The following is a 23,622-nucleotide window of genomic DNA, read 5'->3' on the forward strand; positions in this document are numbered from 1 at the left end:
GGCTAAATCAGCTGAGTATGTGCCATAGCTTTAATGCAAACAAACCCTTCGTTAATACGTTGGAATTGTATCTGTGTATAAGGGTAGGACTACACAGACTATTTCCTCGCTATCTGACGCGCTGTGAAAAAACGCAGGCGTCCCGTCGGATTTGACAGAAATAAGGTAAGTAATAGCATTATCGGATGGTGTTGCAGCGTTGATCCGACGCGACATGACTGTTGGATACAGACGCTGCACACTGTGTCGTGTCGGATCAACGCTGCGACTTCATCCGACATTTCCATTACTTGCCTAATTTCTGTCGCATCCGACGCGACACCTGTGTTTTTGCACAGTGCGTCGGATCAGGTGGAAATTGGCAGTGTAGTCCTACCCAAAGGAGGGAATTCACAAACCTGATGTCATTATTTCAGTGCAAGAACTTACAGCAACTCTTTTTCTTGGAACAACTCCAGTAAGTTAAGTTCAAATGATTGCTTTGCTGTTACTGCTCTGTTGTTAAATGGACACCTGCTTTTGAATTTCCTCCAACTTGTGGGGGTTTTACCATGTCTAATTTACCTGTTGTTTAACTTGCAGAATCAAACTCCTGACCCCAGTAGCATTGACTCTACAATAATTAGTCAATAATTTTGAAGGGCAGAGAAAATCTTTGCCTATATCCAACTATAAAGGGGCTGTTGTATTCCGTGTTGTCTGGGTATTCATATGGGACACTACCAAACACTTCCAGTAGGTGGATTTTGCACAGAGTACATTCTGTTCACACAAGCTGTGACCTTATATAGTTACTTATTTACTGGAAAAAAAAACTGTCCGCTGCCAATGGAAAATTATCACATTGTTCTATGCACTGCATTCTTCCCACAATTTTTAGAACACAAATATAAAATACTGATAGAGATAACCTAGCTCTTTTCACACAAAATGTCTTGTTGTATCAGGACCATTTTCTCCAATAAATGGAATTAAAATTTTCACTCTCCATAGCAGTTTATATTTTTCCTTAACTGTTCAATATCTCCAAATTGCAGAAAAACTGTTTGGAAACTCTTAAAGTTGCATGTCGCTTTAAGCAACAGCAAAGGGAAGTGGTGTTATGGTAAAATAAATGAAGTCCTTCGTGACTACCATTCATCCTTTTGTGGATTTTAACTTACCTTTTGATATACAGTATAACCCTAGTGCAGGGCCAGCAGGGGGTGACAGGGGGTAACGGTCATCCTGGGCCCAAAGGATTTCTGTTTTCGGGGGGCCCGGCTGTTCTGCAGAAGAGGCTGCACCAGATGAACAATGAAGCTATAGCCGGAGAAGAACGAAGACCAATTGCTGAGGAGGACACCTGCCAAACTTTAAAGGTAAGTTTCACTCAACACCATTGTTCTTATTTTATCTTAAAACCATGGCCACCAATTAACTCAACAGGTTCTGGCACTGGCCACCAATGTAATTTATTAGGTATCTCTTGGCCCTGACCACCATTTTCTTTTTAACTTGTAGGGGGCCCTGGCACCAATGTTTTTTTGAATTTGAAGGGGGCCCTTGCCACCAATTTTTTTCTTAACTGTAGGGGGGCACTGATCACCAATGGTCCTTATTCAAATTGGTTATTTGACCACATCTGTGTGGCCTTTATAATATGGGGGGGGGGCAGAAAATTGTGTAGGGCCCTGTAGTTTCTGATGGCAGCCCTGCGTGTTTTTGTTTTGTTTTTTTTAGCACACACCAGTTCTGTTGTTGGGTTGGCAGACATCTGAGAAATTAGTTATCTAGGATACACTTTTTTTTCTTTTTCTTACAAGTAAAAAGGTGCTATGTTAGAGAGAAGTCATTTTCAAAATATGTTTGGAATGAGCAAACAAAGGGTGCACCAGCGGCAACAAAATAAACGAAACTGTTGGGTTTGACATCAGCACCCTCCTCCAACTACCATTTGGCAACAGGATGTACCACTTAAAGGAATAGTAACATAAAAAATGAAAGTGTTTTAAAGTAACAAAAATATAATGTAGTGTTGCCCTACGCTTGTTAAATGGTGTGTTTGCTTCAGAAACACTTCTATAGTTTATATAAATAAGCTGCTGTGTAGCAATAGGGGCAGCCATTCAAAGGAGAAAAAGCTCTGTAGAACATAATGGTGTTATCTGTTATGTATCCTGTGCCATATAGCCTTTTTTCAATTTCCAAAAATTTCAATGGAGCAGGCAATCTTCCACCAAAAAATAATAAAAAAAAAAAGAGTAGAAAAATGTTGTGTCCTCAGCCTTACACGTTTCCTGTTTACAAACACTTAGTCATAGGCCTGGTACCAATACCTATATGAAAAACCAGCTGTGCTCCTGGTGTGGGTACATACAGTATATGAAGGTTGTCCAGTGCTTCCAGTTTTAATTGCAGAAAGAACATGGAGTAAAATGTACACATTTGATGTGATTCCAGTTTTGGAGAGCAATATTGTCTATAATAATACAACCCTGATATTGCTGAACTACAGCTTCCAGCATGATTTATTTTCTAAAGAATGCTTGTTTTTTTAGTTTAGGATCTATAGATTGAACAGCAGTGTTTAGATTACCTTTACTTCTGAACCAGTACTCCTCTCTATGTCCTATACTCCCAGTAATAAATATGTGGATCTAAATTCAAATATTACGTCTGCTAAAAATCTAAATGTTGAATAAACCCAATAGGATTGTTTCGCCTCCAATACTGGTTTGTGCAGCATATTTACCAGTTATTACAAGCTACTGTTTTTCTACGACAGGAAAAAAATATTAAAAAAAAAAAAAAATAGAATTATATGCTTAAAGGACTCTGTGAGAGGGGGCCTTCCAGTAACTCTCGGAGTGTCTTTTTTCCGGATAAGGGATCGCATGCATGTACACGAAGCTATGGTTTTTTTTTTTTAAAAAAAAAGTGGAGTAGCAACATGGGGTAACAGGTACGTGATGACAAGCACTGGTGCCTGCCTCACAACTTAGCATTAATGAAAAGTTGGTAGCAAATGGGCCACTGAAGGAAGGGGTAACTGGAAACTACTAGGATACAATATGAAAAGGGAGAATTGTGGCCACAATATAGTTATGGGAAAAGTGCATATTAAGAGGTACATCATGATGCAAGGTAAAGCAATAACTAAGGATGGTAGACTCCCAAATACAACATACGCTGTAAGAAACAGTCATGTTAATTTGCACAGCAATCTTTATATGTTTACTTATTCAACATGTAATACAAATATCTTCCTGCAGACTATATACACACACAGATACACACTGTTTTGTTCAGAAGAAAAGATGTTTTGCTAACAGAAACGTTCCCTTACTCCATATAAATCATTCCTTCAGGTTATAGTGATTCTGTACAATGCTAGCAGAAGAGTATTGGTGATTACTGGGCATGTATGCTGCATGGAAAATGATTTGACATGAGTGTAAAAAGTTTTTATATACATATTTAAAAAAAACCCAAAAAAAAACTGTATGGCAGAAAATTTTCCCAGGAGCGTTATGACACAATGTCCCATACATTTATAAAAACTGCATTTGGAGCTAATACACAAATACCACATATTAATTATAGTAGGCAGTAGTTCCAGATGCCTTTTCAGTTACTTGAATGTAAGCTCAATCTGACTCCAGCAGCTCATAACAATGAGATTCTTGGTGTCTGCAGTGTTACATGTGATTATCCCAAGTTGTGTTACAAATAGAGGACCTATAGAGGAAATAGCCCCTGCAACTCCTGGGGGGTCCCTTGGGGTTCCAACTGATAAATATCATTATACATTTACAAAATAACTTTGTACTTAAAGGGGCTGTTCACCTTTGAGTTAACTTTTAGTATGATATAGAGAGTGATATTCATTTTTTAATATTTGTGGTTTTTGAGTTATTTAGCTTTTTATTCAGCAGCTCTCCAGTTTGCAGTGTCAGCAATCTGGTTGCTAGGGTCCAAATTACCCTAGCAACCATGCATTGAATGAGAATATGGAATATTAATAGGGGAGGGTCGGAACAGAAAGGTTAGTAATAAAAACTAGCAATAACAATAAATGTTTAGCTTTACAGAGTTTTTGTTTTAGAGGAGGTCAGTGAACCCCTTTTGAAATCTAGAAAGAGTCGGGAGAAGAAGGCAAATAATTAAAAAAAACTATAAAAATAAAAAAATGAAGACCAATTGAAAAGTTGCTTAGAATTGGCCATTCTATCACATACTAAAAGTTAACCTGAAGGTGAACCACCCCTTTACAATAAATTTGCCCAGGAGATTTTATACTTTTACCACTGTCTGTTATATAATTTTAAGTTAGAAATTTAACATTCATTTTCGTCAATTTCAACAGCATTTAGGGTTCCACATTCTGGAATTGGCTGCATAGTTGGTATGAAACTGTCCTGAACAAGGGAGACATGGGATTTTTCACAGCATATTTCAAACTTCTCATCGGAGTCCCCTTCATCTATTTCTGCTAATATCTGGAAATCTCCAAAGCGGATCATACACTTTTTTGGCAGCTCAATCTTGTTGAGATAATCTAATTCCAGGTTGTCCACATAAAGTTTATTCTTTTTGCTCAAGTTTTTTATCTCAAAGGTGCTAGTGGAGCAGTTGAAATGCTTGAACAATTGCAAGTTGAACTGAATGCGGGAGACTCTGTTACTAAGCAAAGGATAGCGGCAAACATTGTAGTCGCGCCCAAAGGCCACTACCGCATCCGCCTTTATTTCTTCTTTTCGGCTAAAATTGATGCCTCTGAAGAGTTTTTGATCTTGGTGATTTGGATGATACAGAGTGAGGGTTAAACAACTTATAGTCTGCTCTGTGTCCACATCAATTAATTCTTTATCCATTTCTAAATGGGGGAAAAAAAAGCAAACACAATTAGATATTCAATGCAATAAAATCATGTGTCTGTGACATGCTTGAAGATAAGCATTCAAGATGGCATTCGCGTCGCTTCGGTTTTCTGAAGTGGTCAAGGAAACTTTGGGCAGTTTCGGAAAACAAAGTGACACGAATGCCATCCCACCAGCTACGGCATTCCAGGGAGAATAGTCGCCCGCAGTCCTGAAGATTTATTGATTGGCGATTAATCTCCCCGTGTGCCACCACCCTTACGCATCATATGCTTCCGTAGTAGCCCAAACTTGCCTCGCAACGTTCCAGTATTTGTATTGTCCATTACTACAACACATCTGAACACATGTGAAATAATAACACAAAAATGAAAGTGTTTTAAAGAAATGGAAATAAAATGTACTGTTGTGCTGCACTGGTACAACTGGTGTATTTGCTTCAGAAACTCAACTTCAGTTTATATATACAAAAGCTGACAAATTAGAAAAGGCAAAGGATACTCGGCTGATACCAGATAAGCTCTGTAGTATGCAATTGGATGCTTCAGAACTTGTCTGCTATCTACTGTATATACTGTGCTTGAATGGCTGGCCCCATGGCTACAAAGCAGCTTGTTTATATAGACTATAGTTGTGTTTCTGAAGCAAATACACCAGTTGTACCAGTGCATGGCAACACTACATTATATTAAACAACTTTCATTTTCTGGTGTTACTGTTCTTTTAAAGGAGAACCAAACCCCCCAACTAATGAAAACCCCTACAGCCCCCCCACACAGGTGTTGATATCTATAAATGCCCCTAAGTCTTTAATTACCCCTCGATGCAGAGTTAGTGGAGCTCATGGGGGCCATCTTCCCGAAGTGTCTTAAGATGGTGCCCGTGAGCTCCGCTGCCTTGACTCTGCAACAATGGGAAATTAAAGACTATGAGGCATTTACAGGTATTTACTCCTGTGTGGGGGGGGGGCTATGGAGGGTAGGGGGTTTTATTAGTTGGGGGTTTGGTTCTCCTTTAAGCATCAAAATCAGATTTAGGACTGAGAAACAATGCTGTGATATTAGTGAAGAATTCTGGAAATTCCCCAGCCCCTTCATTCAGGAAAACCAGACCAGTTCCTTTGAATTCATTGCGAAATCATTTGGCACCTCTGGGATATTCACACACAGCACTTCTTGTATTATTATCTCTAACAGACTTGTGTCATATTCCAAAGCATGATACAATGAAAGGGCAAATATATATATATTAATGGGATCCTGTCACCATACATACAAATCTCAAATCCCGTTTTATTGTGTTAGTTGAGCAAATTGAACTTTACTTGCACAATATAAACTATTTAAATCTTGTTTCTTTCATTCTTTTGAAGTCCACAATTACAGCATACGGGCCGGTGCCATTTTGTGGAAACTGTTATAAAGGCAAACTTTGCATCATCCAAAATGTCATGTATGCACCAGAAGGGTGGACTTGATGCCCATGGAACCTGGCGTATATAGACCCGCAGGGGTATGGGAAAGTGACAGCTGACCAAGGGTTAACTGCTTGTGCTGGGCAGAAGCAGGAGAGGGCTAGTGCAGTAGTTCATCCAGAGGCAAGTAGCAATATGGTTGTCAGGCAAGTTAAAAAGTTAGACTAGCACCAGGAAAAGCCCATGAATCGAAGGGTATGCAAAGAGGTGATTGGAGTAATACCAATCATTCAGCATTGGATCATGAAGAGTTTATTTATGATTGAAATAAATGAATTATTCATTAAAAAGAAAATGAGCAAAAGGTAATATTGTCAAAAATTCAAAAGTATTGGGCATTCTTTGTGCTTTGTGTAGAGGCAGAGCTTATGGTAATAAGGGGCCTGTTGGGTATTGGTCATCAGGGGCTGGCTTTTGGCGAGTTAACAAGTTGCATTGTGTTCGGTTTGCATAATGTTGTTGAGCAGTTATCCTAATAAATCAGCAGTGGCCTTTTATCCCCAACAAGAAGTTGTGCCAATTTCTTCAATATCTATACAAAGTGCTGTCTATGCTTCCCATGCACAGGCTATATAGTTACACACAGTTATACACAGTGAGGATGTTAGTGACACGTAGAAGTACAGAAATGAAAGTGGAAATAATTGCTGTGCTTGAGGCATGGAGACGGCGCAGGCAATTTATGATTGGGAGCAGAGATATAAATGTATAAGCAGTGCAGTGGTTAGCACCAATATTCTAGGTTTGATTCCAATCTCTCTGGTTTCCTGAGGGTATTCTGGTTTCCAAAATGTATTTATATAAATATCACAGTAGCTTCAAGCCGAGTGGAGTCGCTGGGTGGAAGATAGTCCTAAAGAATGAAATATGTGATCACCCTTTAACACACACACACAAAAAAAAAACAACAAGCAGTGTCGCTCCATGTCATAGTTGTTGGCCCGGTTCTAATTTTTATTGTGGATAGAACAAAAGTTTTCAGTGTGACTCGCATGCTATGTACTGAACTGTAACCCCCTCTCCAAATCATCTACTGAAGAACCTGTCCTATGTAAACACAAAGTGAAACAGAAAATCTGTCTGCACCACTCCTTTTCTGGTACAGATACAGTAACTAACTACCTGCCCTTCAATGCCTTGGTTTCTTTGCACTGTACCCAATAAGCAGCAACAATGTGTTTTAGGGCTGGAAAAACTAAATGCTGCTCAAAAATTTCTTATACCTTATCCTATCTATTTGGAATTTGTAGAAATGATCTTATCAAACAGACTAAAGGCTCCATTTTGTCTTAATGTGGCTAAAATATGCCAAAAATACCCTTCCATAAGCAATACTAAAAATTGCCTCTCCTAAAACACACTTAGCGTCTTAGCAAAGCCAATTATACCTATTGGGGAGGCAAAACCATTTTGAGCTAAGCCTTCCCAAACCTGCCTGACCGAAAAAAAATCCAATGTTTTCGAGCAAAGAAAGTGCCTCAGGGACTATATATACATCAATGAAAAAAAGTTTGCAATGACAAAAGACCTTCAAGTTGGTGAAGGGGGTTAATGTAAGGCTCTTTTCTTATTAATTATTGTTTGGGGCCATAAAGCTGCAGTGAACCAAACATATAGCCCTCCTTTACCCTAAACCTCCTAGCAAAAATATACTGAAATAGTAATAATAATTATTATTAATAATAATAAATATACATAAATCCACTTTATAATTGTAATGTTAGGAGTGACTTGCCAACTGCTCCTAATTTTACAGGTTTATCCGGACTTCATGCAATGCTCATTATCCATTTTCGTCAAAAATCGTACTGGCATGTATGGGGTTAATTCAGTGCTCTGAAATTATTTTGCCCGTGAACTTACTGTCATGTCTGGGGTTAATGCATTGCTAATTTACCATTATCTTACTGATGTGTAAGTTGTGTGCATGCAGTGACAGGTGAATTACACTTTTTTTCAATGCCACAGAATCAAAATGGTGGGGGAGGGGGGCAAATCAGCTATTTCAGCAATGATGGAAAAATGCAGGTGGAGATATCACAGTGTGTGTGACCTTAGCCTCTCCAGACATATAGTCCTCCTCCTGCCTCAGATTATGGATCAACTGAAATCATATGTTACGTACCAATCATTTGTGTTTCTGCCCGCTAACTTTAATAGCACACTGAAAGACTTTTAATATGATAAAGGGCTCATGTACACAACAAGCATTTGGTCTTTGGCTCCCCTGTTCTGGATATTTCACGTAGGAGAATGCAGGAGGTGTTCCAACTGTGTTCAGTGCTTGCCTGTGCCAAGTACAGGGATGGGACCTGGGGCCTTCCGGATAATGGGTCTTTACATAATTTGGATCTTTATACCTTAAGTCTACTAGTAAATCATGTAAAAATGAAAATTTAAAATGAGGGAAATGCATTATTCTATATATATATATATATCTATATATCTATATATATCTATATATCTATATATATCTATATCTATATCTATATATATATATATATAGTGGGACCACAAAAATGGTGTAGAATCATGGAAAACTTAAAATGCTCGGGACCTGGGTGTTTTCCGGATAACGGGGCTTTCCATAATTTGGATCTTCATTCACTGAATCTACTAGAAAATCATGTAAACCCAATAGTTTGGTTTTGCTTCCAATAAGGATCTTTGTTTGGATGACGTACAAGGTACAGTTTTATTATTACAAAGAAGGGAATCATTTTTTAACATTTGGATTATTTGGATAAAATGGAGTCTATGGGAGACAGCCCTGTAATCTGGAGCTTTCTGGATAATGGGTTTCCGGATAACGGATCCTGTACCAACCAATAAGAAATACAGCACTGAGTTACTTTCTGGTTTCCCCAGGGCTGGAACACATGAAAGTTCCACAGTAGCACACTTGTGTGCAAGTAAATGGGTAAGAACCAAAAACAGTGGCTCCCCATGATCCTATGTAATAATATTAAGTTTAGTATAGTATTTAAAGTACAGTATAGTATTTATAATAAAACATATGACTGGTTCTATACCAATTTCTGTGTCACAAAGCTGAATTCCAACTCCTGCCTGGTTGCTAAGCTACTGTGTGCATGACCATAAAATATTCTTTAAAAAGAAAAAAATCCCTAGATAAAACTGGTTAAGTGACATGAGCACATCCTTTTTTTATCCTTTATTTATTTTACAGAAAAAGTATCAGTTTAAAAACTAATAACCCTAAGGGTAGGACTACACAGACTTTTGTGGCGCAATCTGAAGCACTGTGACAAAACGCATGCGACAAATCTCATGCGACGGAAATAAGGTCAGAATGAAGTCGGATGAAGTTGCAGCGTAGATCCGACGGGCCACGACTGTCGGATGCAGACGCTGCACCTGCATCCGACAGTCATGTCGCGTCGGATCAATGCTGTGACTTCATACGACATTTCCATTACTTACCTTATTTCCGTCGCATGAGATTTGTCGCATTCGTTTTGTTGCAGCATGTCGGATCGCGCCAAAAACGTCCGTGTAGTCTGTACCCAAATCAAACATAAAACTGCCACTAATAAGTCACACATACAACATCAGCAATGTGGCAGCATTTAAGTGCTCAAAACTAAATCATATTATAATGATTTCTATGCAATAGTCACTCATAATCTGGTGCACAGTTTTTAGTGACTCATGAAAATCACATGTTTTCACAGTGTGTTTTTAGCTGATTGGTGGCTTTTTTTTGCATGAAAATGCATACTAACAGGTGTCTGCACTGAGAAGGCAGTACATTTAAATGGGTAGTTTAACTTTACATGAAATATGATGCAAACACTGATAATCTTAGACAATTAGAATTTTTTTAAAAAGTGATTTAATTCTTTTTTCCCCAACAGTTCTCCAGTTTGGCATTTCAGCAGCTGTCTGGTTACTACAGTCTAATTTACTCAACAAGTTAGTGACTGGAATATACAATCATATGAAAATGTTTGGAAACCCCTCCCAGCCTGTATTATAATTTACTCCACTTTCAACAAAAAAGATAACAGATAAAAGTATGTCTTTCATTTCCCAGGAACAAAGTACTGGGGTGTTTTCTGAACAAAGATTTTTAGTGAAGTAGTATTTAGTTGTATGAAATTAAATCAAATGTGAAAAACTGTCTGTGTAAAAATTCGAGTACCCTTGTAATTTTGCTAATTTGAATGCATGTAACTGTTCAATACCGATTACTGGCAAAACCAAATTGGTTGGATTAGCTCATTGAGCCTTGAACTTCATAGGCAGGTGTCATAAGAAAAGGTATTTAAAGTGGCCAATTGCAAGTTGATGGGATCCTCAAAGCAACTCTCAAAAGATCTGAAAACAAAGATTGTTCAGTATCATGGTTTAGGGGAAGGCTAAAAAAAGCTATCGCAGAGATTTAAACTGTCAGTTTCAACTGTAAGGAATGTAATCAGGAAATGGAAGGCCACAGGCACAGTTGCTGTAAAACCCAGGTCTGGCAGGCCAAGAAAAATACAGGAGGACTGTGAGAATGGTTACAGACAACCCAAAGTTCACCTCTAAAGACCTGCAAGAACATCTTGCTGCAGATGATGTATCTGTACATCGTTCTACAATTCAGCGCAATTTGCACAAACAACATCTGTATGGCAGGGTGATGAGAAAGAAGCCCTTTCTGCACTCACGCCACAGAGTCGCTTGTTGTATGCAAAAGTTCAATTAGACAAGTCACAGTCATTTTGTATGGACGAATGGTCAAAAATACCTCCATCCAGAATCCAGACACTCATCAAAGCTATAGGAGGCGTCTAGAGGCTGTTACATTTGCAAAAGGAGGCTCAACTAAGTATTGATGTAATATCTCTGTTGAGGTGCCCAAATTTATGCACCTGTCTAATTTTGTTATGATGCATATTGCATATTTTCTGTTAATCCAATAAACTTTATGTCACTGCTGAAATACTACTGTTTCCATAAGGCATGTTATATATTAAAAGGAAGTTGCTATTTTGAAAGCTCAGCCAATGATAAACAAAAGTTCCCAAACTTTTTCAACTGACTGTAAATGGGAGAGAGCAAGATATGCAAGTATAAATATAAGAATACAATTGTACAATTTTAAGAGGTGCCTTGAGTGCACAGCCACCCCGACCTGCCCCCCGCTTCCAGGGAGGGGAGATTTCCATGTGACCATAGAGGAAGCAGACACCCCCCCCCCCCCCCCCCGTGACAGTGAGATTTACTTCCTCTATAGTTAAACCACTGAAATTGTAACCTCACAGGGCAAGGTCAATTGAACACTTACTAAGAACAGTGCATTCTGTAACAAACAAAATATTCCAGCAGGAGACTATGTTTCTGGAGTATGGGAAGAAGCAGAGTTCCCAAAGTAAACAAATGCAGACACAGTATATGGAGCTCAGGGCTGTTAGGCAATAGAACTGTAAAAAGATCCCTAGTGATGCTACAGAGAGTTAAGGTGCCCATACACTGACAGATCCGCTCGTTTGGCAATGTCGCCAAACGAGCGGATCTCCCTCCGATATGCCCACCTTGAGGTGGGCAATATCGGGCAGATCCTAACGATGCCAGATCGCGGGACTGCATCAACGAATAGATGCGGCCGCGATCCGACAGGATTTTCTGTCCCATCCGATCGAGATCTGGCCGACTTTCGGCCAGATCTCGATCAGTGAAGCCCGTCGGGGGGGGCCCCATACACGGGCCAATAAGCTGCCGACACGGTCTGTCGGCAGCTTTTATCGGCCCGTGTATGGCCACCTTAAATATGGCTCACGATAACAACAGCATAATATCCAACCTCTGAATGATGGAAGAGCCCAGAAGCTGTGGATAGTCACCTGATGGGATAATTTCAGGGTATTTTTTTACCAGCAGAGATCCAAAGATAATAAATACACACTGCTTTTGTGTGGCTATGTTGCAATAATGCAGCTTTTTCCATGAGCCCAATAGTTGTCATCTCTATGAAAGGGAAAAAAAGGACAACTCTAGCCAAGTAAATCCCCTGTATATACTGTAGGAATTTGGGTTCAAGCCCTCTTTAAGCTGAATCATCATATGATCGGACTTTCCCATATCCCGACCTGCCACTAACCATTCCGATCAAATAAAGTACAAAAGAATAATCAGCCGATGTTCTGTCCCTGACAGCAATCGTACGAAAGTTATGTCCGACAAAAGCTACGGACAGTCTCCCTCTGAAAATCGCCAGATCGGTAATACATGCAGAGATATTACCTGCAGCCGACAGAAATCTTTTAACCTGTCCGATCAACCAATCTCCACCGGACGAAAAATGTCGGGACTGTCCACACACGGTCCGTAAATCATACGAATCCTCGATTCGTATGATCAGATCTTTGCGTCTATGGCCAACTTAACTTGTGACCTTAAGGGCAGAGACACACTGCGATCCCGCTGGCTAGAATGTAAATCGCCAGCGGGATGGCACTCGGATCGATTCGCTTTCCGAATGTCGCCGGTTTCCTTGTGAGGCAACTTCAGGCGACTTCGGAAAAAGAAGCGCCTCGAGTAACTTACATTCTAGCCGGCAGGAAGGCAGTTCGGGGAGCTTAAGTCGCCCCGAAATAGCAGCGTTGGTCTCTGCCCTAAAGTAAAACAAAGTAACAACTAGAGCATTGACAATAGAATCACCCTGCTAAAATTCCAGGTCTATTCAACATAGCAAGCGATTGGATGCAGCTCTTGGGGGACAGATTAATCCCAAACTCCCATTTGAGCACCAGCAAGAGGGGCACATCCCATAGTCTCAGAAGCTCTACAGAAACTGAATCAAGGTTGTTATAATAATAGAGGGAGCAGACCCTGTGGCTGCTGCATAACCTCTACTGCAGGGAATCCATGACATCTGTCATCTTCCCAGGGTAATTGGGGGCTTTAAAAACATTTGATTGTGGGTCACTCCATGAAGAACAGTTTCCATAAATGAGATTGTAATCATATTTTTGGGGGAGAGGGAGGATGTATTCACCATGGGGATATTTAGTCATTTGGCCTCCAGCACAAACACGCATGCGAGTGGCTCATTTTGGATACGGAGACTATATGTAGCCCCAAATAACACGTGACAGGCTGAGCTCCCAGCAGCCAGTGTGGAAGATGTTGTAGTTGTAGTTCAGCGGCAAAAACGTTTCACCACACTGTTACTATTGCTCGTGCATTTCCTATGCAAATCCAGCAGCGTTCCTTCTAATCAGTATGGGAATGGCATGCAATATAACGCGCTCGATAACAACCTTACCTTGTATTTGCAGCTTCTAGCAGTCAGCTGATAGCACGGGTTTATTTGCTGACACAAAGCAAGGCGCAATGTTATCAGCCAGCTCTGAGACACTGCTGTATTGACACTGTACGACTGCCTCTTCACTCCCTCGCTCCGCCCACCATCGCCCACACCCTGCTCTTCTCCAGCTCTTGTCCTCCCCTCATCTCTTTTAGCGAATTGCTGTATCGTATTAACTCTACTATTTGTAGCCGGTTGGCAATTTTCTGTTTGCGTCTTTCACATTGCTTGTGTAGAATTATTGCGCATGTGTAGAAATCGGAAGCTCACAGCGCGTATGTTTATGTAGTCAGTAGGAATTTCCCAGCCTCACAGTCCGCTTGTGTTACTTAATGTTAGATGTGCGGAGGGCGGGGCGGGAAGGGGGTTGCCTGAACTTTTTTTTTAGCGAGACTCAAAACTGCAGAATGGTCAGCTGAGTGGAACTGGGATTGGGCGGTTGCTAAACAATCTCTTTATAGTTCCAGTGAATTACACTATCACATGGTTGTGTTTTGTCTTCAACACTAAATTGACTCTCTTGGGGTCTCTTGGCCATTGTGGCATGAAATAATAGCAACACTGAGACGTATATTGCTGGGACCACTGACCAGGTCTGGACTGAGAATTAAAATAGGCCCTGGCATTTCAGGTACACAGAGGCACAAACAGCTCACACCAGCAGACTAAATACTGATTTTCTATGACACCTTATAGCAGCCCCTCTGGCATTTGCCAGAACCCACAGATTGCCAGTCCGGGCTCGCCACTGACTGAGTGGGCTAGTCATGAGACACTGCACTTGGAGCTTGGGCACTGTTTATAAAACACTTTAATTTTACTCTACTTTAAAGGAGAACTAAACCCCTTCGGCGCTAAAATCCTTCCCCCCTCCCCTGTGTTGCCCTCCTCCCCCTGGCCTACCTCCCCCCCAGGCAAATGCCCCTAAATTGCTACTTACCCCTCGGTGCAGGTCCTGTCCACAGAGTTCACATGCACCATCTTATCCTGTGCGGTCTTCTTCCTGGATTGCCCGGTGTTTGCCGGCGCATGCGCAGTAGGAGCATTTGCCCGGGGGGGGGAGGTAGGCCAGGAGGGAGGGGGCAACACATGGGAGGGATTTTAGGGGTTGACTTCTCTTTTAAAGGTGCTGGCAGACGAGGCTACTGAGGGAGATTAGCGAGAAATCACCTTTCCTTCGGGCAACTAATCTCTCCTTAATGCCTTCCCGCCGGCTAGAATGTAAATCGATTCGCTCTCTGAAGTCTCACAAAGTTGCCTCACCAGGAAACTTCGGCTGCCGATTTACATTCTAGGCATTTAGGGTAGATTAGTCACCCCAAGCCTCATCTACTACCACCTTAATGCCAGTGTTTCACAGTTTACCACAGATTAGAGTTTACCACAGAAAAACTTACCCAATTTGACTAAAATATTTATGGTTCTGAGATGAGGAGATATCGTAATAGTTGGTTTACACAATACAAAGCAAAAATAACATATAACGGGTAATTTGTGGCAATGACTTACTGGGCTAGTTCAGGCATTTTGATTTCCATGTTGTTAAGTAGCCCAAGAACATGGGGCCACATCTCTCAATTAGTCACCAACTGACTTGCATTTAATCGTCATGCTTACCATGTGCGCCCTGGCTCTTCTCCCATTCTCCACCCCTGATCCTACTCCCTGCTTCTGTGACCTCACCACCCTCATGTATTTATGTTAGTATACATATACTTAAATAACATGGATAAGCAAACTAATACATGTCCTAACAACGGGACATATTTATATCTCAAATAATAAAATAAAGCTTGCCAGAGGAAATGCCATGGTTCTTTATGAACTTTTTTGGGGCATTTTTACCAAATGGGGAATTTTTATTTCTACCCTGTGGTAAATATGTATACAGGTATGGGATCTGTTATCTGAAAGCCATTATCCTGAAAGCTCTGAATGACGGAAAGTCCATCTCCAGTAGACTCCTTTTTATCAAAATAATCCAATTTTTTTAAAGTTGTTTCCTTTGTCTCTGTAATAATAAACAGTACCTGTAATTTATACTTGATCCCAACTAAAATATAATTAACCCTTATTGGGAGCAGAACCAGCCTATTGGACTTATTTAATGCTTACCTGATTTTCTACCAGACACTTCCAGGGCAACACATACAGTACATGAAAAGGTAGGAAATAGGTATAGCATATTGAATATATTTGTGTGTGTATAGTTACAGGTTGTTGTATGAAATGTATGATGTATGAAATATATTTTAAGGACATAGTATGGGGGACACAATCGATTCAGTGCAATGCACTTTTAGATTCAGGGATAAACAGTTTTGAGGACATGAGATAATGGGATGTTATGAGGCACCAGAAGAAGTGTTGAAGGAGCCCACAGGCCTTGTATTCAGCAATGACTCCTTAGTACTAAAACGTTTTTAGGAGTCATTTGACATTACATTTACAGTGAAAAAAAGAATATAAAGTTCTTTGAACATGTTCATAAGTTTTCCAAAAGCTGAGGGTTTGGGGGTAAATAAATCTAACCTGAAAAACTGGTTGCTCTGCCAATTTTGCACAGCTGTCTGGTTTTAACAAAGAAAAGTGCTGACACTTCTCTTGGACACTGGTTTTCTGTAGGACTAAAAGACAAGTCAAGAGGCAAATCTCTTACTTATGCAGAACCTTCCTTTATTAAATTCTGTTCCATATTTGCTAAGAAAAAGGAGTTATTTGCATGTCTCCACCCATAATGCCTCATGTGAGAGTTAACCTCTCATTTGTGGTAATAAGGCAGTGTTATGTATATGGCACGAGGCAAGTAAATACTTTCTGTTTTCAAAAGGCTCTATGTTGCATGTCTTGCACATGAAGGCCTATTTGGCTCCTTTTAGCCTGTCTCACCCGAACCAGGCTAGGTTCTCTGCTTCGCATTCTCCATTCAGATGCTTTCTCTTTTCTGAGGTACACACCCAAAGGAATGGCTGAGACAAACTACACTGCACAGCAGCTACACAAGCAAACACTTGTAGGCATATTCCCTTACATCTTGAATTTAAAATTACTACTTTAATCCTGGATGATTGGCTGTCTTACTTTCTCTCTCCTTGTGGGTTTTGGAGCTGGAAGCTCATGTTTTACTTTAAAAACGCATCATGCAAGTCCCATTGCGGCTCCTCCTGTTACATTGAGTAGGATAAACAATATCTTATCTGAAAGCAGTTCCATTGTGAAGTGCTAGCTCTTTCTGAAAGCACATGAGCAAGAAAAATGACCTGAGATGGCTGCCTACACACCAACATTACAGCTAGAAGAAATACACTTGTTGATTCCGGAATAACATTTTATATGTTAGAGTGAATTATTTGCAATTTAATTTAGAAATAAATACTACACCATAAAAATCATGACAGCATCCCTTTAATACCTTTTGACCTAACTAAGTTAGGGCTTATATCATCTAGTCATATAAGTAAGCTGCATATTTATTTCAAATCCTAAATGCATAACCTTGCGTTTATCAAAATTGATTTCATCTGTCAGCATGCTGCTTGGACTGTTTTTGTCCCTGTTTTGACCTTCCCTGAATTAATGAAATTGTCCTACATAGATTTTTATCAGCAAACAAAGATAAATTAAATTGCTTTCGACACCCACCCCCAAATTATTAATTATTAAATTATTAAATATAAATGGGCTTCACCAGAATCTGCCAGCTCACTACTTAGACATCTACCTCCATTAGATAATGTTCCACTGGCAGTTACTTTTTGTACACAATTTTGTAACCAGTTTTATATCTGTTTACATACAATATCAACAAAACAACAGACCTTAGTTAAAAAAGCAAACATTATGCGGCAGTGTTTTACAAGTTTTGGTAAAGTTCATATAGATCACACCTTATAAATTTAGAAGGGAAGAAAGAAACCTTGTGAGTTAAGAAACCAATTTATATTAAAAACTTGGATAATTTCTTCCTTTAGACCAGGGATCCCCAACCTTTAGAACCCGTGAGCAACATTCAGAAGTAAAAGGAGTTGGGGAGCAACACAAGCATGAGCAATGTTCCTGGGATGCCAAATAAAGGCTGTGATTGGCCATTTAGTAGTCCCTATGTGGCTAGGCAACCTACATTGAGGCTCTGTTTGGCAGCACACTTGGTTTTTATACAACTAAAACTTTCCTCCAAGCCAGAAATTCGAAATAAGCACCCGCATTGAGGCCACTGGGAGCAACATCCAAGGGGTTGGAAAGCAACATGTTGCTCACGGGCTACTGGTTGGGGATCACTGCTTTAGACCATCAATACCACACCAAATCCAGGTTATAATAGGCCGCCACTTGATCAACTTTCTACTTTTATAAATGATGCAATTAATTTGGCAATTAAATAATGAAATGATTGTTTCTGTGATTAATTACAAAAAATCAATACACCCAACCAATAAATTATTTTAACGGCTTAATTAATTCTTATCACTTGTGTATTATTGTATAGTGTTTATCAAATGATTAAATTATCTGTCTCACTCCATGAAAACCTTGTATTCCATTAGTACATTTACATAAATAATTAAAAAGGAAAGAATTACTTTATTACTGTGAATAACTTATAAAGTACCAGTGCTTTTCAATTCATAGACTGTTCTATCATTGCAAATAACTTGTAAAGTGCCAATATGAATCAATTCATTATTCCAAATTTCTCTCTCCATATCCCACCGTAATCAATTGTACAAGTTAATTGTTTAAAGTGACCAGTGCCAATAATCCAAAAATTAATCTGTTAAAAATGGGTCTCTTAATTAATTATCCCAATTTATTCCTTGATTACAGACAGGAAAATGAATAGTTTGGTGGAGTCGCTCCCATAGAATATAGCTCAATTTTGTCTTGTCCCTAGGAGCACCACAAAGTGAAGAGAAGGAAGAGACTGAAGGGCTTTTGTATTTTACCTTTCCTATCTTGTTTGGAAAACTGCAAAGCCATCAGCCTTTAGAAAGAAAAGAGATTTATGTAATAGTCAAGGAAAGTTTACACGCTAAAATATTACTTCCGCAATCTCGATTCACCGGAGAGTGAAAAACAGTTTAAAACAGTGAGTCAAGTCTTGCTCTGATGCACGTTTCGACACAGCTTTTTCAAAAGACAATTGCCTTTTGAAAAAGCTGTGGCGAAATGCACGTCAGAATTAATTAAGCCGTAAAGAGAATTGATTTGTTGGGTGTATTGATTTTAAGGATGCACCGAATCCACTATTTTGGATTCGGGCAAATCCCTGAATCCTTTGTGAAAGATTTGGCCGAATGCCGAACCGAATCCGAATACTAATTTTCATATGCAAATTAGGGGCGGGAAAGGAAAAAGTGTGAACATTTTTTTCACTTCCTTGTTTTGTGATGAAAAGTCACGTGATTTCCCTACATCCCATAATTTACATATGCAAATTAGAATTCGGTTCGGCCAGACACAAGGATTCATCCGAATCCTGCTGAAAAAGGCAGAATCCTGGCCGAATCACAAACCGAATCCTGCATCCTTAATCTCTAATTGATTTTATGCAATTAATCACTGAAATACTCATTTCATTATTTAATTGCCAAATTGTATAATTTCTAAAACTAGAAAGTTGATCAAGAGGAGGCTGATTATAACCCAGATTTGGTGTGGTATTGATGATCTAAACGAGGAAATTATGCAAGTTTTTAATACAAATTGGTTTCTTAAGTGGGTTTTAGTAACTCAGAGTAACACAGTCACAAACAAGGTTTCTTTCTTCTCTTCTTAATTGTTATTTGTGTAATAATCCTTGTTTTGTGTCTGTTTGTGTCTGAAAGTCAGAAAATAATTAAGTAAGAAGAGTTAGTAAATACTGCCCCAGGGCCCCCCTCCGACCACAACCCTGCCGCGCCGGCGTTTGTACGCATGCGAGCGCCGATGTGGTTGTGCACTTGCGCATGCACAGAGTCTGCACAACCTTTTTTTTTGCCGCGACCTCCGACAAAGGGCGTCGCGGCATTCAGGGGCAGATGTGGGTACGGACCTGGGCCAGCGGGGCCCACAAGAGCCGGGGGCCCACTGGGTTTTTTCCCGTTGTCCCTCTGGCCCACTCCAACACTGAGTAAATTGATCTTTCAATATAGATCACACCTATAGCAACTTAATTGTCCAACTTCCTTCTTATTACACCATATTAAACAAATGTATTTCTTATCATCCACCCATCATCAGCAATACAAGAAACAATCTCTTGAACAGAGCAAGCATGCACAGGCTTTAAGAACATCTAACTGCACATGTACTAACATTGTAGAATAATTTTACGACCCAAGAGTAAAAGGGGTGCTTTGGCATAAGACAGGATTTCACAGAAAGAAGATTTCTTGATGTAGATATTCTGAGGCGATTTGCAGTTGGTCTTAGTTTTTAAATTTTTCAGGTATTAGTTCAGCAGGTCTCCACTTTTGAATTTCAGCAGCTATCTGGTTGCTATAGTCCAAATTACCCTACAAATTAAGCAGTGGTCTAAATAAGAGACTGAAATATGAATAGGAGAGGCCTGAATAGAAAGATAAGTATGAAAATGTAGCAATACCTATACAATTGTAGCCTCACAGATCAATAGTTTTTTGGCTTCCAAGGTCAGTGACCCCAATTTGGAACTTGGAAAAATATCATTCAAAAACTATTAAAAAAAAATGGAACAGGGGAAACGTTGGTAAGATTTGCTCATTGTAAAACATACTAAAAGTAAACTTTAAGGTGAATGGAATCTCTCATCCCACATTGTTTTACTATTGAAATTATTAAAATGTTGGGGGGGAAATAGCAATGCTACCTCTGTGCTGTGCCTTTTGTGTATATCCTAAAGTGTAAGCCATAGACACACAGACATTCTGGTGTACACAGAGAATTTTGTGTGAAAACACGTAATTTCTTACCTTTTAAAACCAACACTGTTCTGCAGACACAGCTTTTTTTTTAAAATTGCACACATAAGAATGATCTTGCTCACATGGCAGAAAGGAAACATGGTTTCAAGTGTAGCAATCAGTTCCTCATTTTCTATTTTTGCCTTCTTGGTTGCTGCTTCAAAACACTTTTTCTAGTATTTATAAATGCCTGTCCCACTGACTTGTCCCACAGTTTGGTCAGGGCAATGACACCCAGCCACAGGCAACAAAATACCTAAACACCTAAAATTCCTTGTGATTGCCTACAAAGTGATTTACTTTATGCCTTGTGAGGCAATTTTGCAGGATTAAACAATAGGAGTAATTTATCATTAACGATTTACATTGAGATTTAACTTGTGTTGCCACAGGAAATTTGAAGAAAGAAGAAGAAGGAAGTCAATCACTCCATGGTGCTCGCTGGAAGAACCCCCACACTGGTGCATTTTTCTGCTGACAGAAGCAAATAAGTATATACAATACTGCTTTATTGATACAGAGAAAAAGGAAATTATTTTTTAAAAATCTTGATTATTTGAGTCTTAGGAAGACATCCTATTTGGAACTTTCTGGATAATGAGTTTCCAGATAATGGATACATGTACTGTATACAGTAGCTACAGTCCTGTTCCAAGTTTCTGTTCTAATAGATTCCCTTGCCATTGGCTTTCTGATTGACAACTCTTTCTCATGCAGAACCTTTTATTTAGTTTTAGTGTTCTAGAAAGGATTTGCATTGATACTTTTCACTGCTTAATCAGGATTCAGATTGAACTTCTCTAAAAATGTTCCTTATATGTATTCCAAGTGTCGTGCCAAGTTGGCCGGGCACCCTTGGTAACCCTGGCGACTACATTGCCCCTCCTTGTGCACGTGCACGAACAATTGTGTGCGTCGTTAATGCAAGTGTTCATGCGCGAAAGAGCGCACACATGGGCTATACCTGCCCCGGGTGGGGGACACTGGGTACGCATGACAGGGGGCCTGGTTGTGCTGCACTTTTCGAAAGAGCTGGACCGCCCTTGACAGCACCGAAGTCGTGCCGCCCTTCCGAAGTCCCAAACAGCCGAAGTCCCAAAGCGTTGATAAGACCAGAAGTCATGAAAACTGCCAAAATTGATGTCCTGAAGCGGCGAAAAGACCTGAAGTCACGAAAACAGCCGAAATTGAAGTCCTGAAGCAGCGAAATGACCCGAAGTCACGAAAGGAGGCGAAGTTGAAGTACTGAAGCCACAAATTATACTGAACACCAATGTGTATTTTTTTTATTTATTTTTTTAATCCCCTGGCCACAAATGTATTATTTTAATACTCTATAGGCCCCTACCACCAATGTTTTTTAAAAAATATTTTCAGGTTTTCAGAAAATAGTGAGAACATTTCAGGTTTTGATAAATAACCCCCTAAGTGTGATGTGTGGGCAAATTAAAGAGCCATTATACCTGCTTGATCAAAATAAGTTTAATGAATAGAGCTTGTGCTCAGGCCTAGACAGGGATTCAAAATAGGCACTGGCATTAGGCCCGGATTTGTGGAAAGGCCACCAAGGCCCTGGCCTAGGGTGCCAGGATTTTAGGGGCGGCATGACATCCAACCACATCCACATTGGTTTGGAAGATCATGGGCTGCTCATGAGATACAATACTTTTTACATTACCCATGCTCCAATCCCCAGTGCTCCCGACCTGATGATGAAAATTTATGCATGTCCACAAATGAAGGGTAGGGCACAGGGGTGACAAACAGCAGCAGGCCTAGGGGCACCCACTGTGTAAATCCGACCCTGCCTGGCATTTCAAGTACAAGTACCTAGAGGGCCAAACATCCCCCACCAACCTACTATATAGTGACTGTCTATGGCAAATTACAGTAGCCCCTCTGGCAGTATGCCAGTATGGGCCTGCTTGTGCTAAATATACATTTTGCATATTACTTTAATCATAAAAATCTATGTTTTTTGTTATTTCTCAAACTAAATAGGGCTAATAAAGAAACTGAATTGATTTTAATTAATTTTTTTGTTCTTGTGAGGCAAGAGCCCATCTCAACAACCCCCTATCCTAAGGTTTGGGTCGTCTTCCAGTCCGGTTGTTAGAGTCATGCGAGTCACATGCTCACTGGAGAGGAGGTGGTACTTGCACTCAGGGCCGCCATCAGGGGGGGACAGGGGGTAGAGGTGTAGGGGGCCCGGCCACGACACTTACTTGATTAGCCGCGCCCCCCTGCTTTCTGAGAGCTGCCGACTTCGGGAAGACAGGGGGAAGTACCTTTTGTCCATTACTTTCCCTTATTGGTCACAGAGTTGTCCCAGTTGAACTGCTCAGGGATTGGATAGCTGAGGTTTGAACTTCCCCTCCAGCTCATCCAATCACCATGCATGTCCTTTACCGGGACTTGATTACAATGTAATTATCCTACCGCACACCTGTTCACCAATCCTGCAAGCTGGTGGTGCGTTCCTTCCGTTGACCCGGCCGGGTCCCTTAGCAACCAATGTGTAAAAGAAACGGATCCGCACACACACCGATTAGTGCAGTTGGGGATTATCCCCTTTTATTCAGCCACCAAACATCAACGTTTCGGGGGGGAACACCCACCCTTCATCAGGATGATGAAGGGTGGGTGTTCCCCCCCGAAACGTTGATGTTTGGTGGCTGAATAAAAGGGGATAATCCCCAACTGCACTAATCGGTGTGTGTGCGGATCCGTTTCTTTTACACATTCTTTACCGGGACTTGTAATTCTGTGACCAATAAGGGAAGAAAATGTTATCACTGGAAGAAGATGCAGCCAACTGTGCTCCCCTCCTCCCTTCTGTAGTTGGCAGCTCACTTACAGTAGGTGGGCCAAGCTAATGAAGTAAGTACAGCATGGCAAGGCCCCCCTAAAAGTAACCCATTGTGGACCCTGTTGTGTGGTGGGGCACCAATTTTTTTTAAAACTTCTGGGGGAGTCAAGTTTTTTACATGGACGTTTAAGGGGGGCCCTGGCCACTAATTTTCTTATAACGTGGTGGAACCTTCTCCACCA

General features: G+C 40.3%; 1 protein-coding gene across 2 annotated transcripts; it reads right to left on the reverse strand.

Annotated features, from left to right (window-relative positions):
* Positions 1 to 3,189: 3,189 nt before the first annotated feature.
* Positions 3,190 to 13,979, reverse strand: tifa.S (TRAF-interacting protein with forkhead-associated domain S homeolog). 2 transcript variants are annotated; one of them, XM_018239204.2, is made up of 2 exons: positions 13,610 to 13,979; positions 3,190 to 4,858 (listed from the first exon to the last, which is right to left on the reverse strand). In XM_018239204.2, the coding sequence occupies exon 2, from the start codon at positions 4,854 to 4,856 to the stop codon at positions 4,320 to 4,322; it is 537 nt and encodes a 178-aa protein (XP_018094693.1). In that variant the 5' UTR covers positions 4,857 to 4,858; positions 13,610 to 13,979; the 3' UTR covers positions 3,190 to 4,319. The 2 variants fall into 2 exon arrangements, with proteins under 2 accessions (XP_018094693.1, NP_001089151.1); NM_001095682.1 differs by lacking the exon at positions 13,610 to 13,979 and having other exon boundaries at positions 4,320 to 4,856.
* Between the last annotated feature and the right edge of the window lie 9,643 nt (positions 13,980 to 23,622).

Source organism: Xenopus laevis, chromosome 1S (genome assembly GCF_017654675.1).
Source record: "Xenopus laevis strain J_2021 chromosome 1S, Xenopus_laevis_v10.1, whole genome shotgun sequence".
In the NCBI taxonomy this organism is placed as follows: Eukaryota; Metazoa; Chordata; class Amphibia; order Anura; family Pipidae; genus Xenopus; species Xenopus laevis.